We start from the raw sequence: 18676 nt of genomic DNA on the forward strand, positions 1-18676 counted from the left end.
ACAGACTTATCCTAATGATGATTGCAGGAAAGTTGTGGAGGATGTACCTCGAGGTGTCCACGTTAATTTCTTAAAAGCGGAACGAAGTTTACACCGGTGGGCCCTTGAGGATATTCAGAGAATTCATGCTGCAGAAGAGCTGGCTATAGAAGAAGGGGCTGGTGTTGAAATGCACGTGCTTGAAGATGCTGGCCATTGGGTATGTTTTCTCTACCAAAGAAGTTACTTCTTCAATTAATTAGTGAAAATGAAATACTTTTGAAATGCTCGTGGTCCTGTCTGGAGTTAGCTGTCTCTATTTGGACCGAGTTATAGGTGTGTGCCGGCTGAATGAAATGTTGCTGATGAAAAATGTTTTCAGCTGTCTCCCATTTCACTTGCCTAGAAGTAATTTGGCCTCGATAAGCCAAGATTAAGAGTTAATTAAGTAATTAATTAAATTGATTGATAGGGCTTAATTGAGGAGGAAATCTTTGATGACACTGTTTCCATTCTCTTCAATATAGGAGGCCCCAAAACAGTCCACCCCATTCTCTTTATGTTTTTTCCGATTTGTCAAGTTGCTGAGAGGAGAGGGGCATTGCTTCTGGGTGTTGCTGAAAAATGGAAACAAAAAGGAGCAATTAGCAAAATAGAAAGAGAAGTAATTGCAATAGATACCAAATTCCGAATAGATTATAAGCAAGCAACAGGAGAAACAGTCTTGAAGACATTCACCCCATAAGCCTTGCCTATACCTTTTTGGCACAAGTCTGGCCACCTCTCAATGGAGCCATCAGCTTTATGTTATCATGTACACCCATTGGCATCCCACTGTTGTTGCATTTGTTTTGGTGGTGGCTCACATGGAGTCCATGTTCCTTTTTTAGTCAAGGCTTCCATCTCAACATCCATGACCTGTTTCCAACAAGGGGACACTAACGCTTCCTAACCTAAAGGAGTAAAGCAAGATGACAAGCAAAATTTTTAAAAGAATTTGACCGGTTATCAAATGATACAAACTTGGAAATAGGATTTTTGGTACCTTTTTGGGTACAATCATGAATACCCTTGCAAAGAGAAGTAGTAAATGGGGAAGGTGTTGGCACGGGTGAAGAAAGCACTGTAGTGGTAACTTTGGAAGGCGTTCGTTGCTTGTATACCTACAAGAGCTTTGGCGATCCTGGAGCAACTTCAGGAACTGGTACAACACTAAGCAACTTCAGGAACTGGTACAACACTAGGAACATCCTCCATAGAAGCGGAGAAATTACATCAATACCCAAAGGAAGAGGATTAGACAACTAATTGGGAAAAGAATGCAACATTCTCAAAAAAAGTAACATCGATGGAGACATGTTTTCCTGGTAGATGGGCAATAGCACTTATATCTTTTTGAGGGCACAAATACCCAAGAAAAACAAACTTAACGGCCCTGGGAGACAATTTATCAATAGGACAAAAAACCTGGGCATAACAAACAGATCCAAATATACGTGGGCAGAGAGGAATAACTCACTCTCAGGCTTGAGGACTCAGTAATGGAATTTGTCCACCATGTACAAAGAATGACATCCTTTTAATCAAGAAACAAGTTGTGAGAAAGACATTGCCCCATTTATATTTAGGAATCTTCATTCGAAGGATCATTGTACAAGCAACCTCAAGTAAGTGTCGATTCTTCCTTTTGGCAACTCCATTTTACTGAGGTGTTTACACACATGATAACTAGTGAAGAATTCCATTAGTAAAACAAACAGAAGCAAACTTAGCGTTTATGAACCTCAGCCCATTATTAGTATGCAAGACACGATGTGAAGCACTAATTTGAGTTATTTCATTATAAAACTTGATGAATACATTAAAGACTTCAAATTTGAGAGATCATCAAGTTCAAGTGAAGTATCATCAACTTAAGTGTGTTTTGAAACCCGCTAACGTGCGCCGAGAGAAAATTCGAAATGACTGAGCGAGAGAGGGTGGCCCCACTTGTCCCTGTCCCTGGCCCTGACCCCATCGATAACCCACCTGCCGGCAACCCTGCCGTCGGCCACCGACACTTCAAGCATCATCGAGATGCAGAGTCGTCGTCGTCTCTAATAGCGACGACAAGATCTCCGATGAAGACATTAGAAACCCTTTTGGCGAGCATCAGCTGACGTCGACGAAGCCCAAGGATGCAGAATGGACGACTGTCTCCCGGCGAAGAAGAAGACAACATTTATTTTGATTTTGCTACGGGAAAAATCATGTTACAATCAAAAAGGTCGTCCGGAGCTCGGGAACTGTCATGAGGATCAGTTTGGCGAGCTGGACGAAGCTCTCCTTCGCGTGCGTCTCCACAACAGCCATCTCGGCCTTCGCCCAGCAGTTCCTTCGCTGTATGGAAGATAAATCGAGGAGGACACAAGGACTATGGTCTGGAAATACGATTTTGCTCTTCTCGATGACCTCTCTCAGTAGTTGCCGTGACTGTTGAATCACACAGCGACGAGGAGCACAATCCTTGCTCGCCTCTTCATCCTAGAGAGCCCGAACTCCGGTTTCGGCTGGAACGAACTGATAGAAGCTCTCCAGAGCTTTTCTCCTGTGCCGGCGAGTTTTTCAGTGACCTCCGGCGACAGTACCCTGGCTTTTCTACCACTCCTTCCCGAGCCTCACCAAAACCTTTTCTCCCACACACGACCTCTCTCCCCCCTTATCCCTCCTCTCCCAAAACACCCCAAGCCATACCCTCCGAAAAAGCCTACTGCAGTAAGCTTCTTCTTATTCTTCTTTTTTTAATTTTTTTATAAAGATATATTATATAAACAAGAGAGAAATTACAAAGGAAGAGGGAGCAGATCCCTAACAACAAGAGATTGAAGGGACGCTCTTTGTTTGGCAAGCACATCTGTTGCCGAATTTGCAGATCTCGGAATGTGAAACCAAATACAAGAAAGTAGTGAGGTAATATCACGCTCGCACCATCCAATGATCACCTTGGAGTCCCTTTCAATGTGAATGGGACCACTGCAGTTGTCTCTGAACACACGGAGCCCATTAAGGAGGCCATATGGCTCAGCCGACGTTGAATCGGAGATGCCTAATGGGCCAGTATAAGAGAAACACTGATTTCTAGATGGATCCGAAATCACTCCCCCAAATCCAGCAATCCCCGGATTACCGAGAGAAGAGCCATCAAAATTCAACTTTAGGTAACCAACTTCCTGGGGAGTCCACTCCTTCATTACTTGAACCTTGGTCCCAAAGTGCATCTTTGCCAGATTGCTCCAGCTATCACGGATAGAGGTACCCTTGAAAGAGGAAAAGGACTTCTTAGTCAGAAGCTAGGTGGGGATTTGACTTATCACCCTTTCCGCTACTCTTACCTCAGATTCACTTTTAGCATCGAAACGTCTTCAGTTACGTTCATTCCAAAGCCCCCACGACACGAAACTGGCACAGGCGGAGATCATCACTTTATCGAGATTAGGAAGGGGATAGCCAATGATCGACTTGCTGAAAGAGATCAGATCAGCAGATATAAGACAGAGGTCCACACATTCCATGAGAACTGGCACTGTAGCAGAGTATGGCTGGTGGATTCAACCTCAGCGTTGCAAAAAGGACATAGGGGGTCGATAGATGGGTGGCCCCTTCTTCTAAGCACATCTGCCGTGAGAATCTTACTTTGGCAAGCGCTCCACATGAAGAATTTTATCTTTGGAGGAACACAGAGACGCCAAACGAAGTAGATATCGTGCTCCCTTTGCGTCGAATCCCAACCATTAATGTATCTATATGCGGATGAAATTGTAACTACAATAAGCTTCTCTGAACCAGCACCCTCCTCCCCTCCTATCGAGCCTCAAAAAATCGTTCGCATACCCCCAAACCTTCTCTGTGACAGGCGGCTTGCCATGGCACGATTTATAACCATCCATTCCACCCCCAAAACCGAGCTAAACCTCACATACACCCCCATAATCTCCTTCCTTGCCCCCCAAACCAGGTTCATACACTTCCGTACCCAACCGGAGATAATGATGGCCTGCGCCCTCGCTCCTCATTCCCCTTCAAGAATCCTGGGGATAATTGAATTGCATCCATCGACGCCATCCAGTCAGTTCGGGCAATGGGTGACCATAACTGGTTTGCCAGTGGAGCTTTGGCAGCCTTTGGTCTTCTCCAGTATCATGGAGGAGTTCGGATCCATCATTGCTTCGGACCCACTTACTGAGCACTGGCATTGACTTGATGAGGCCTGGGTGCTCATCAACCCCCTCCGACAATGCGATGGAGTGCATTTCAGATGTGTATTGGTTGATAATGCTCGATTCTTGATCCGAATCGACATTGGAACTCTGTCTGACTTCTGACACGTGGAGCACCCTATTGTCGTGAAGCCAGTTGGCAATACTACCCCACAGCCTGACAATGCATTGAGAACAGCGTGTGCTGACTTCACTTCTCCCCAAGAAGTGCGGCCTTCCCCTTGCAGTCCTGTCACGAGCCGTGCTGCTGCCCCTCTGGATCCCCTGCCTTGCTTGTTCCCATGCCCGCCATTTCCTCCTCGCATATCTCCCATCCCCATATAGGATACAACCCTTCACCACACTCAACCTCTCCTAGAAATTAACCTGCCAGACCAATCCAGAGCCAGCCCTTAGATACAACCTATCGACACTCACCTCGTCTTTACTCTAGAAAAAGCCACCCCCCTCTATCCCCACATTTGAAGGACGCCACACGTCTTATGGATAACCCTTCCATTCTTTTAAATCCAGCAACCCCCAATATTTTCACCCCAGAAATCACCCTCTTGAGCATGGACTCCCCCCTGGCACCCTGCCCCCATATCCTATCATTCCGACGCTGAGTCTGGGACTAGTGTGCATGCTCCTCAAGACCGCCGCCAAAATCCCCCAAAACCCACCATAGCTACACACTAGAGGAGAAACAGAGGGCAGCCGCAGCAATTACTTCAGGGGGAGCCTAGTACTCAAGCTCACCTCCCTCGATATCCTGCGACGGGCCTTGCCGTCTTCCAGGAATTGGGAGAATAATCTTAGAGGTTCTTAGAGGCGCTTCAACCTGAGCAGCACAAGTACGACCCGGAAACCTGGACGCATATCATGGAGCTAGCAAAATTGATGGGAACTGTCTTCACAGGGCATCTTCTGAGGGACAACCACCCCTCAGAAAAGTCAAAGAAAAAACAAAATGATCAATGATTGTGCTCTCATGGAATTGACTCGTCGCTGCGTCATGCGTCTATTTGTAGCCTCCTCACCTCTACTCAATCTAGCATTGGCGTGCTTCAAGAGACTAAGGTGGCGTCTCTTCCGCTAGGCTTCGTTTGTGATATTTGCCCTCTGAGGGAGCCCGACTGGATCTCTGTGGATGTCGTTGACGCAACGGGTGTCATCCTTCTCGTATGGGATACCGACGTCATTGGAGTGATGGATAGCTTTTAGGGTAGCTATGTGTCGGTATTAGGGTTTTATCATATCATCTGAGGAGCATCAATTGCAGCTGAGAGAGTTTAGAGAAAAACAACACCTGTAAGTGTGTGCGATCTCTCTTGCAAACTATTTCTTCTTCATAGTGGATTACTGTAGTGGAGGAATATAGGACATAGTCTCACCTTGAGGCGAACCTATATAAATCTTGTTGTGTATTTCCGTGCTTTCTTTTTCCTTTTTCTGCTTTTATTACTATTGTTCTCGTTAGTTTGGAATTAGGGCATTTAATTCCTAACAAGTAGTATCAGAGTTTTGGTTCGTGATTGAGAGCAATAGCTGGCGGAGAAGGATCGACACTTGGAATTATCGAGTTTGATGGTATGGATTTTGCGTTCTGGAGGATGCAGATCGAAGATTATCTGTACAGTAAAATGTTGCACATACCACTTCTTGATATGAAACCAAAAGGTATGAAAGATGATGAGTGAAATCTCCTCGATAGACAGGTGTTGGGAGTAGTCCGGTTAACAATGTCGAAGAACGTTGCTCACAATGTGATGTCGGAGAAAACCACAACAGGGATAATGAAGATTCTGTCTGACATGTATGAGAAGCCTTCTGCAAATAATAAGGTAAATCTCATGAAAAAACTCTTCAATTTAAAGATGCAAGAAAATACATCAGTGGCATCGCATTTGAATGAGTTTAGCACTATTGTCAATCAATTGACCTCCGTTCAAATTAAATTTGATGATGAGGTTCGTGCTTTAATTCTTTTGGCATCTTTGCCAAATTGTTGGAAGCCTATGAGGGTTGCGATCAACAATTCAGTAGGCAACGGGAAGTTGATTTTTAATGATGTTCGGGATACCATTATTGCGGAGGAAGTTCGTAGAAAGGACTCCGGAGAATCATAATCTAATTCTGCCTTAAGTGTCGATACTAGGGGCAAAAACTTCAAGAGGAATTCCAACAAGGGCAATGGTAGAGGGAAGTCAAGGAATGGTAGAAGCAAGTCCAAATTCGGAAGGAATGTGGAATGCTGGTATTGTGGCAAGTTTGGTCATATAAAGAAGAACTGCAGAGCATCGAAGAAGGATGAAAAGAAAAGCGATGCTACAAATGCAGTGATTGAAGAGGTACCAAATGCTTTACTCTTGTCGATTGATAGCCCTATTGACTTTTGGGTGTTAGATTCAGGAGCTTCTTTTCACACCACCGCACACCGCGAGATCATGGAGAACTATGTTGCTGGAGATCACGAGAAGGTGTATCTTGTTGATGGAGAACCTTTGGATATTGTCGGTATTAGTAATGTCAGTTTGAGGATGTCAAACGGGTTAGTGTGGAAAATTCACAAGGTGAGACATATACCAAAACTTATGCCTAATCTGATCTCAGTAGGGCAACTTGATGTAGGTCATAATGTGACTTTTAATGGTGCTGCCTGGAAATTCACTAAGGAAGCCATGGTTGTTGCATGAGGAGTTAAAACTGCTTTACGTCTCTTCCAATTGCAGAGACATGGTTGCAGTTGTTGATGTTGTTATTGATTCTGATTTGTGGCATTATAGGCTTGGTCACATGAGTGAGAAAGGAATGAAAGTGATTCAGTCGAAAGGGAAGCTTCAGGGTTGAAAACTGTAAATAACAGCTTGTTTGAAGGCTGTATTTTCGGCAAGCAGAAAAGGGTTAGCTTTTCTAAGGCTGGAAAGGAGCAAAAGACAACAAAATTGGAGTTGGTTCACACAAATGTGTGGGGGCCGTCAATTGTTACTTCCCTTGGTGATTCTAACGACTACGTGACATTTATTGATGATGCAAGCAGAAAGGTTTGGATTTATTTCCTAAAAAAGAAATCCGTTGTCTTTGTTACATTCAATAGATGGAGAACAATGGTTGAGAATGAGACAAATTTAAAGGTGAAGTGCTTGTAGTCAAACAATGGGGGAGAATACATTGATGATGATTTCAAGCGGTACTGTGCTGATAATGGAATCAAGATGAAGAAGACCATTCCTAGAAAACCTCAACAGAATGGTGTAGTTGAGAGGATGAACATGACCTTGAATGAGCGTGCTAGGAGCATGAGATTACATGCGGGATTGCCAAAGCTGTTCTGGTCTGAGGCTATTAGCACCGCTGCCTATTTGATCAACAAAGGTCTTTCAACACCATTGGATTGCAAAATACTGGAAGAGGTTTGGAGCGGCAAAGAGGTAAACCTTTCTTTCTTGAAAGTTTTTGGTTGTGTTTCTTATATTCACATTGATTCTGCTATTAGAAGTAAACTTGAAGCTAAATTTAAGATATATTTCTATATTGGCTATGGTGGTACCGTATTTGGTTATCGCTTCTGGGATGAAAGAGGTCGAGAACAGAGTCTGAGAGCACAAGTGATGAAGCCGAGAAGTCTGAAGTGATTCAGTTGAGTGATCTTCCAGTTATTGAGATGGAGAATATTGCTCAGGAAGACCAGGAAAACATACCCCTAGAAGTAAATCAGAACATTCCTGTGACTGAACTCGGGAGAACTATCAGAACTAGCAGACCACCACAGAGGTACTCCCTTGCACTGAATTATATTCTGATGACTGATAAAGGTGAACCAAAGATCTATGAGGGAGCCGTGCAAGTTGATGAATCAATCAAGTGGGAGTTGGCCATGTGGGATGAGATGGATTCACCGTTATCCAATCAGACATGGCAGTTGACCGAGTTACCAAAAGAGAAGAAGGCCTTGCAGAATAAATGGGTGTACCAAATAAAAGACGAAAATTATGGCAGCAAGTTGTACAAGGCAAGACTGGTTGTAAAGGGCTTTCAAGAAAAAGAAGACATTGACTACACTGAGATTTTCTCTCCAGTAGTAAAATTGACTACTATTAGAATAGTGCTTGGACTAGTGGCAAATGAAGACAACTTTTCTTCATGGCAATGTGGAAGAAGAAATTTACATGATGCAACCACATGGTTTCAAAGCACAAGGAAAGTGGAAAATGGTGTGCAAACTTCAAAAGAGCTTGTATGTCTTAAACAAGCTCCAAGACAATGGTAAAAGAAATTTGACACCTTTATGAGTAGTAATGATTTTTTGAGGTTCCAGGTGGATCATTGCTATTATGTGAAGAAGCTTGATGACTCCTACATCATTCTACTGCTATATGTTGATGATATGTTGATAGCAGGTACTTGCAAACTGGAAATAGATAAGTTGAAAAGGGAGTTGTCCAAGAAGTTTGCAATGAAGGATTTGGGTGCTGCAAAACAAATCCTTGGGATGAGGATTACTAGGGACATTGATGTCTTGAAACTGTCACAAGAAGAATATGTGAATAAGGTGCTGAGCAGATTCAACATGAATGATGCAAAACCAGTGAGTACTCATTTGGCTAGGCACTTTAGGCTATCTAAGGAACAATCACCTTCTGCTATTGGCAGTCTCATGTATGCCATGGTGTGCACTAGACCAGACATAGCTCATGCAGTGGGAGTTGTGAGCAGATATATGAGTAATCAGGGTAAACAACATTGGGAAGCAGTGAAGTGGATTCTCAGGTATTTGAGAGGCATTGCAGACTCAACCTTATGTTTCAGAAAGTCAGACTTGGGATTACAGGAAGAGTACCACTGGATATGTATACACATTGGGTGATGCAACAGTTAGTTGGGTCTCTAAGTTGCATATGATAGTTGCTCTTTCCACTACTGAGGCAGAATATGTTGCTGTGACCGAAACCAACAAAGAGATGGTATGGTTGCAGTCTTTCTTGGAAGAATTAGGTATCGAACATGGGAAAAATGTGTTGTTTTGTGACAATCAGAGTGCTATTCATTTAGCAAAGAACCCTGTTTGTCATGCCAGAACAAATCACTTACAGGTGCGTTATCACTTCTTTAGATCGGCTCTTGAAGATGGAGTATTAGCACTTGAGAAGATTCAAGGAAGTCATAATCCGACTGATATGTTGACAAAGACTGTTATGATTGAGAAACTAAAGTTGTGTGAAACTTCAGTTGGACTTCTCTCTGAGGATTGAGAACCTACTACCGTTGTAGTGGAGATATTGATGATGGATTAGTCTCCAAGTGGGAGATTGTTAAGTTTTGGAGCCTAATCAACGCCCTACGCTGAGTTGGTACGTAGATCAACATTCACGGTAAGGTTGTCGTGGGGGGTTTGAAGGGGGGCGAATTCTACCTGCACTGCTGGCCCCTCATCGGTGAAGACATGGCTCGAATGGTCTACTCGTTCTACCATAGGGGCATTGCTTTGAAGAGTGTTGGGGCTTCATGCATCGCCCTTATTCCCAAAAAAGTCGGGGTAGAGCTTCCTTCGGAATTCCAGCCTATCAGTCTCACCACTAGCATCTATAAAATCGTTGCGTGTCTTCTTGCTAATCGTCTCAGAGTGGTTCTTCCGATTGCTATTCACTAAGGGTAGAGTGCTTTCATTAAAGGGAGGAACATCCTGGATTTTGCCATGGCTTGTCATGAGCTTCTGCACCACTTCAAAACCTTGAAGCTCCCTAGATTTGTTCTCAAGCTAGATTTTGAGAAGGCATTCGTTAGAGCCAATCGGAAGCTTCTTGATGTTCTTTTGGAAAGAATGGATTTTGGTGTTAAGTGGAGATTCTCGATTCAAAGTTGCATCTCCTCGGCTAGCTACTCGGTGTTTCTGAATGGTATAGTGTGTGTTTTTTTAAAGGCACTCAAGGCATTTGTCAGGGGGACCCCCTGCCCCCTTTGCTTTTTAATGTGGTGGTGGTATATCTCTCCTCTTTGATTTATTCGGCCAAGGGTTTGGGGTGGCTTCTCCCTACAACGTATATTGTGGCTTTTGACATACTGATTCTTCAGTTTGCGGATGACACTATTTGCTTCGGCGTGGGCACCATGGATCAGATCAAGAAGTTGAGAGCTGTTCTTGGTCTATTCGAGTTGGCTTCGGGTCAGAATATGAATTGGAGGAAAACCACTCTATTGGGATATTATATAGATGAAGCAGAGCTCTGAGATATGGCTGATTTCCTGGGATGTTCTCTGGAGAATACGCTTGCTACATATTTGGGTCTCCCCCTCTATGATTCTCGCCCCACGACTGGGCTTTGGTCCCCTCTTATTGAGAAATTTGAGAAGCGTCTTGCAACTTGGCGGGGCAAGCTCCTATCCACAACGGGTAGACTCACTCTGCTAAAGTCTTGTTTGGTTGGACTACCAAATTATCTCCTATCTTTTATTAAGTGTCCAACCATTGTATGCTCAAAGATAAATGCTATTCGCCATCACTTCCTATTTTAGATATCATTTGGTCAGTTGGAAGGAAATTTGTATGCCTGAGGATAGAGGTGGGCTGGGCATTCGACCTACAAAGGTTATGAATAATGCCCTCCTGCTTAAGTGGATTTGGATCCTCAATGCCAACCATAGAAATTTGTGGAGAAATATGGTGTGCCACTGTCTTCAGATTCCAGGGCACTGGTGGAGAGAGGGAGGCGTTCCTTGTTGTCTATCCCCGATTTGAAAATCTGTTTATAAGTTGCTCCCAGCCTTCAAGGCCGTGACCTCATTCTACCCAGGAAACGGGAGGACTCTTTTATTCTGGACCAACGAGTGGTGCAATCCCCGCCCCCTCTCCGAGGTATACCCAGGACTGTACAGGATTGGTATGGACCTTTCATGCTCGGTAGCTGAATCTTCGAGTAATCTTTCTTGGAGTCTTCTCTTCAGCCGGCGCTTGAATGATGATGAAGCTGTTGCCTTCTGCTCGCTTCTTTCCAGTCTCAGTGTACCATTCTCCGGGTGAGAGTGTCAGATAAGCTAATTTGGAAGCATAGTATCAGTGGAACATTCATAGTGGCTTCAGCCTATTCCCACATCAGGGAAGCTATCCTTAGTCAGTCAGAGCACAAAGAGCACCTCGCCTAGAGACTTTCAGCGCCTAACAAAGTTAAATTCTTTATTTGGACAGCCATCAGAGAGCAAATCATTACGACGGACAATCTCCATAGGAGAGGCTTCACCACACCGGATGCTACCTGCCCCCTATGTGGCATTTGTGAAGAGTCAGTAGAACATATTCTTCTGCATTGTGGTTTCTCGTGCAGAGTTTGGATGGCTTTGATCCAGAAAATCAGCATTCAGGTGGGTCTCCATCAGGATCTATTTGGCACTTTATAGATGGTTCTTGGGACTTGCCTCCCCAAAATTGGCAAGATTCTACTCTCTACTTTCCTTGCTCACATCCCTTGGTGTCTTTGCCTTGAGAGAAATAATCGAAGATTCAACTCCAAGTTCAGCAATTTGGATAGCACGGTCTCTTGCGCTGTGGGTATGGTTTCCAGCTGGCTCCACACCAGGAAGGAATTTGATCCTCAGGCTGGTATCTCCCTTTGATGGAATTGGTGTTTTCTGGCTCACATGGCGGGCCCCCAGAGGACTCCGATCATGGCTGAGTGGGAGCCTCCCCCCAAGATTGCATTAAGTTGAATTTTGACGGTAGTGCTTTGGGATGCCTAAAAGAGGCAAAATATTGATAACTAAAAAGGCTGGGAACTCGATATGGACCCATACATCTGAGTGAACAATCTCAAATAAACTATGGCTAAGTTGCGGACAAGAAGGAAAAGACGTTCTATGGTTTTTCCAAAGTTGACACGAATCATACTGAAATGACGAGAGTAACTCTTAGAACAATTGTTGGAGATTCTCTATAGATGGATTTCCTAGCCTCAAGTGCCACTGGAAGGGAGATTCTATTGTCTGAAGTGCTGAGGGTGATTGATGGATGCAACCTTCTAGGTATTGGAGGCTTCCACTTTTACATCCTGAACCAATTGTCCTCCTCATCTAAAGTTTTTAAAAAACACAATGAGTAGGAAAGAAAGTTACATATAACATTGTAAGGTTTTTGTAGGTTGACTTATAGACAACGAGTTAATCGGAAACTTAGGAACAACTAAAATAAAATCTATAGATAAATAGGACGTAGGTTGGGTTGTCCCAACACCATAAATAGGAGAAAGAGAACCATCTACTAACATAACATTTTCAAATTGAGATGATTGGTTAAGAGAAGAAAACACGATGGATGTACTTGACATGTGCGAAGATGCAGCAAAATAAATGACCCACAGAAATTGGAGTTGCATGAAATGCAAACATACTTGAATTGGCCATAGTGACTGTGGTAGTGGAGACAATCTGGTTCATGGATGGGGTGGAAGCAGTCAGCTGAGCCAACTGCTGAACCTCATTAGGTGCACCAGGAAGAATGTCAATTGTACCAATATACAAATAAGACCCACCTTCTGTAACACTTGAGTTTGCCCAAGCAGGCTTACCATACATATCCTAATACTTACTGGAGTTATGGTTGGTACTTCCACAATGAGCACACCTCTCACTACTATTTTCTCCAAGACCAGAATGATCTCTACCTCGACCCCGGCCACCTCGGCCACGTCTATTGGCAGTCTCTGAGTGTTGCTGATCTGGCTCAATAATAAGGGCAACTACCTCTAGTTCTTTATTTTCGTTGCCTCTTGTCAAGACTTTCAACCATTTCAGCCTGATTAACTTGATTAAACACCTTTATGAGAGATGGCACATTAATTGAGGCGAGAATCTGGGCCCAAGTTACATCATCCTTCCAGCCTTAACCATTTAGGAACTTAGCTACATATAATTCACGCCCTTGTTTTTTGAGGATCTGTTTCATTTGTAGTAAATCTCAATGTCTTGTAAAATTCATTGTAGCTCACCAAAGTAGTGTATCATGAATCATCTGATATACTCTCGATAGGTTGCTTTCTTGAGCATATAATGGCTCAAGAATCGTCCAAATTTGCTTTGAAGTCTCACAATTCATGACTTGTCTTTTAAACCTTATCTCTATACTATCGAGTGGCCATGTCATAACTTGACTGTCTTCAACTTCCCAATCATCTGTAAGTCGCTGTGGAGGATCATCCCTAAAAACCTTTGCTTTTCTTTTAGCCCTTTTAAGTAGATTTAATAGATCTGGCCCAACTCAAGTAGTTCGAACCACTCAACTTCTTGGCAGTAATAATAATTGCATCATTTTCTTCCAAGTGCACAACATCTTTGGCCGAAGTCACTTCTCCCAAATCAGACATAATTACCGCTGAAAACACCGCAACAATCTGAGACAAAACTGCAATCCACCAACACAACTCCAATAATGAGCATAAAAATACACCAACTGTCCTACATGGATGATGTAGACCCCACATAGGCTGGCGAAAATTAGGGCAATTCTTCAATGCCTACAACAAGCCACAATATAGATTATAATAGCATGAAATCACCTCTGAACACATTTCTATGCAAATCAGGAGATACCCCTGATCCAGGTACTGGTCTGGGAGTTTGTGCAGGCACAAGAACAGTTTGACGCACAAAAACATAGGTAACTGCTCCATAAGCAGTACAAATCATCAACCCTAGGGTTATGATATAAAACAGGTAAAAACAATCAAAACCTTAACACCAATCAATAGAGAATTAGAGAAACACCCTTCCTGGAGATAGTGTAGACTGAGAAGGAGAAGAAGATCAACTAAAATATCACTTTAGATGGATCTTTTGCTCCAATACAATGTTAAAATAAGAGAAATAGATGGAATGGAGAAGAAAGAGAAAGTAAAGAGAAAGAAGAGGATTCAGAAGTGCAGCAGTCTACAACACTCTCTACAAGGTTAAAATTGTAGGTCAAAAATTGACCTCTCTTTTTAATAAATGGATCACATAAGTGAAAAAAATGTATAATGCCAGAAATACCCCTTTATATTCAACTACTTGTATCTCCTAGAATATAAAGTATATAAACTTGAATTGAACCTAACATTCACCATAACTAGACAAACACTCTCCTAGTCTTAGAGGGAAAACACATGTATGTATAACTAGGGGTGGCATCGAGCCGAGCCGAGCAGAGCCCGAGCCTGCCTATGTTCAAGCTGAGCTTGATTTAAATATTTCGAACTCGAGCTCGAGCTTCAACATACATTTAAAACTTTTCAAAAAATATATATCAAATAAATTGTATATAAAATTATGCATACATTTTACATAAAATTGGGTATGACCTCTACATAAAATTGGGCATAACCTATGTATATAATACTTGTATAAGATTGTGCATGACCTCTACTTAAAATTGGGCATAATCTATGTATATAATACCTGTATAAAATTCGGCATGACCTCTACTTAAAATTGGGCATAATCTACATACATAATACCTGCATAAAATTATCCATAAACACTCCATAAACACTCCATAAAATTTTCTATACATTCCATAAACACTTCATGAAATTGTTTATATACTCCATAAAATAGTCTAAACACTCCATACACTGCATAACATTATGAATAAACTCTATACAATAATCAAACACAACAAAATTAAATGAAATATCGCTATCAATTTACAATCACTCAAATAAAAACTATAAATCCATTATAAATTTACAAGCTATAGTTGTTTATCTTCATGCTAGAAAGTAATATACGTCCCTGCATGAGCAAAATCTCCAACTATGACAAAAACAAAAAAATAAAATTAGTTATTGTCACCCCTAAAATAAATAAATCGGTTCGAAGCCACCCCTAAAGAAAAGTGCCACTAATCTTCCTCTTGTTGTTACCTCTTTTTGCTCGACCAAAAGGACCTTATCTTCATTACTATGTCTTCTTGAAATCAAGGCGAAATATCTGACTGTTGGTGAATCAGGAGTCCTTAGCAGAGTTCATGTAGCTCAATGACCAAAATGCTCAGAAATTGATTCTCCATTAATAATTAAGCCAATAGTGTATTGGAACTCCTGTACCTCCAAACACATCCATACTCATCTCTTTCATTGTATTCTTCTTTTTCCTTTCTTGGTATTTTTACACTAAATTGGTTTCCTCCACTAGAAGTACTCCCATATAGTCACAAGAGCATAATAATAACATACATTCTTCGCTAAATAAATTTCATCCATTTTGAGCCTGAGATTCTTGTGGTTCAATGACCACATGGGGGGCTTTCTCAGTCTCAACAGAGTACAGAGCTCAACATTCAAAAAAAAAAAAAAAAAAAAAACGGAGCTAGAAAGCCACAAGATAAAGAAGATGTAACCTACCAGCATGCAATGAAAGACTTATCTTTCTAGCTCCTTTTTTTTTATTCTAGTCTTTCATTGCATGCTGGTCCTCAAGCCACAAGATAAAGAAGATGTAACCTACCAATAGAGTTGTAATGAAACCAAATAAAGGTAAGTAAGAAGTCTTCTTATTTTTCAATTATTACACTTTACTTTCATAATGATCACAAGATTTTTCTCCAGCTAAACACATAATAAAATCTCAAAGGCGAAATCTGGATGTAACATAGTAATACTATTTAGACAATAGAATCCAAATAGCACCTAGTTGTCATAATGGCCATAAAAAACCAAATCCCCACAGATCCAGAATTTTCTAAACAATCACTTGACCAAAACATACTCTCCAAAGTGATTCAACAAATCATACAACTGCTCATTAAGTTATATTTCCATGATTTAAAGATTCCGGTAATAAAAATGTGCATCTATAGTTTGAAGTGGGCTATTGTTTCATTTTAACTTTTCTCAAGATTCTGCATTTACTGAGGATGATGAATTGATAGAAACAAAATTAAATCCAGTTTTTTTTATCTTTCATTTAGTGGAGCTGCTCCCTCTTCCTTTGTAATTTTCTTGTTTATATATAAATATATCTTTATAAAAAAAAAAAGACGGAAATCCCCAACAGAATGAGCCAGACGATATGGACCAGTAAGAGTGCCTGACCTGAGACAGGCGCACTACCACCATTTCCAACCTCGTAGAAGCCCATCTTTGCTACACGCATGCCAGCACACATAGCATCAGTGCAGCCGCACCAGTAGGTCACCCCATCTTCCCCACAAACGGGATCAGGGCGAAAACAATTGATGGGGCACGAAGCCGGACGGTGCTGAGCGTAGAGATTGTCAATGTTCCCGTCGGACGTTAACTGAATAGCCGCAGAGTCAGACTCATGCCGGAGGATCGAGGGGCAGGAGCCGAAAGAGAAGAGGAAGAGGGAGATGGAAAAGAGAACCGCATGAGCAGAATACGCGGCGATCATGGTGGAAGGAGCTCGCCTTTGCGTTTTTGATATGGCAGAGACGGAATGGAAGCGAGTCCCGCGACGCGACTCTCTTCTCGGTCCCGAGACTCCCGAAATCTCAAATCCCCCCGAATCCCGCCGCTCGTTAAATTAACGAGCCGGCTTGCGAGCTTGGATTCGTGAGCTTGGCTTGTTAATATAAACGAGTTGATTCCGGATCTTGAGCTCGGCTTGAGCTCGAGAGATACCGAATCGAATCAAGCCGGCACCGAGTCAAACTCGAGCCGCTCGCGAGCTGGCTCGGTTTGAAGCCATCCCTATGTATAACGACCAAAATACCCTTAACACGCACAACTTTAACAAAAGCAAAGCTGGAAGAGTTGGTGTATAAGCTATTAAGTAATTTCTTAGCCTTCTTGCTTAAAAGTTGATGGAAAAATGATCCTGTGGCTGAGACTTATGAGTCGTACACATGGTTGTCCAGTATCGAAGGCTATGTTTTTGCCTATCTTACATCAAATTGAACAGAATTGGGATAAGGCTTGGATAGTTGATGATACCCAATGTTATAATTTTAAAGAAGGTCAACGAAAGCTGCTTTTAGCTGGTGTGCAGTTTTATGCATTCACTGGAATTTGTTACATATACCTGGGTCTTGCGAGCCTTTGACATACTTTATTGCTAGAAGGATTTCTGAAGTGTATTGTTTAGAACAATCTTACATGGATCCAGGGTTAAAAGAATCCTATTGGAAAAGGGTCCTCTAACTTCGTTTAGTCATTTTGGATGGACTTAGGCTTAACCTGGATGTAATATCAGAGCAGGTTCTTGTACTTGGGCTTTCACTTGTGATTATCTATGTATAGGAGACCATAAGGACGGCCTACACCTGAGAGGGAATGTTAAAATAGTAGTTTCAGATAGTCACTTTAAGATGGATCCTGGATAAAAAAAAATCCTATGCATGTTACTTGTGAAGAGGTCTCTTAATTTCATCGAGTCACTTTAGGATGGACCTGGACAACAGCTCTGACATGTATCAATCAATGCTATCACCTACTTCTAATCATTAAAACGCACTATCTGGTAGCAAAAACTGATGTACCTTGCTTCTTGTTGGGAATTCTCGAACTTGGGCAACTCTACTAACATATAACAGAAAATTTGAGCTCTTCTCATCCTCGTTTTCAGGAAAAAAGAAAACTTGAATTCTGAAAGTTATCGTTGTTTATTTATGAAGAAGCTTAGTGAAATATTATTTTTAAGCAGACTCATGGGGATGATTGCCTTAAATTTGCTAATCTTTCTTAGCTTTTTTCTGTGTTTTTCAACACTTTCCTGACAGAGTTGACTCTGCTGGGTCGACTTCCGCCTTCCTCCCCGTACCGACACACACACTACCTGATTCAGGTTTTTAGGTGGCTGAGTTGGTTCTGGATTCTGAGTCTAGTGTCAGATAGTTCACTTAGCGAGAATAATATTTCACTTTCAATTTGTTACACATCCATGACAAAGCAGCTGGTGCATAAACTCTTTACTTCTGCAGGTGCATGCGGACAACCCAGATGGTCTCTTCAGAATTCTTTCCTCTTCCTTTCAGGGTTTCAAACCCTAAAGATGTGATGCATGTCTGACCAAGAAATCCTCAGGCTGTTGCGTCAGTTTCTGTTGCATCTGCTAAAAACTTTAGGCATAGCACAATTGTTTGTACTTATCCACTCTACTTCATTTTTTACACCAGGGTTGGTCCACCTTTCTGTTTTTGTAACAATTTTTTTATCATCTCTTTTTTTAAAATACGTTGTACATCTATCATTTGTCTTATCTATGGCGAAATTGGTTCTCTTGGAGAAATTCTGCTCTACCTATATGAATCAAAATGGGATCTGCCACTGGGAGCGCATATCAATGTGTATAGAATACTAGCATATCATCTATTGCTGATATGTCTTGTAGATTACCGTCGGATTTTTGTTTCTGTATTTCTTTAAAAATTTTCTCGGAATGCTTCAGGTTCTATTGATCCAACTATGGAGAACTTTGGACTGGAGCTATTTTTTGTCGATAACAAAAAAGGTAGCTTAAAAGTGTGTTGTTAATTGTTT

At 41.9% G+C, this 18676-nt stretch overlaps 1 protein-coding gene across 3 annotated transcripts in view; it reads left to right on the forward strand.

Annotated features, from left to right (window-relative positions):
* The window catches only part of LOC137950094 (abhydrolase domain-containing protein C22H12.03), a 46346-nt gene extending 27932 nt beyond the window's left edge, over positions 1–18414 (forward strand). For all 3 annotated transcript variants that reach the window (XM_068796468.1, XM_068796470.1, XM_068796471.1), the window contains 2 exons: positions 28–199; positions 18118–18414. In XM_068796468.1, coding sequence (XP_068652569.1) covers positions 28–199; positions 18118–18186 — 241 coding nt within the window. In that variant the 3' untranslated portion in view covers positions 18187–18414. The remainder of the gene's footprint in view (positions 1–27; positions 200–18117) is intronic.
* Positions 18415–18676: the final 262 nt, after the last annotated feature.

Source organism: Aristolochia californica, unplaced genomic scaffold (genome assembly GCF_029961685.1).
Source record: "Aristolochia californica isolate CCGP_79_NKW_82.1479 unplaced genomic scaffold, dmAriCali1.0.hap1 SCAF_14, whole genome shotgun sequence".
NCBI lineage: Eukaryota > Viridiplantae > Streptophyta > Magnoliopsida > Piperales > Aristolochiaceae > Aristolochia > Aristolochia californica.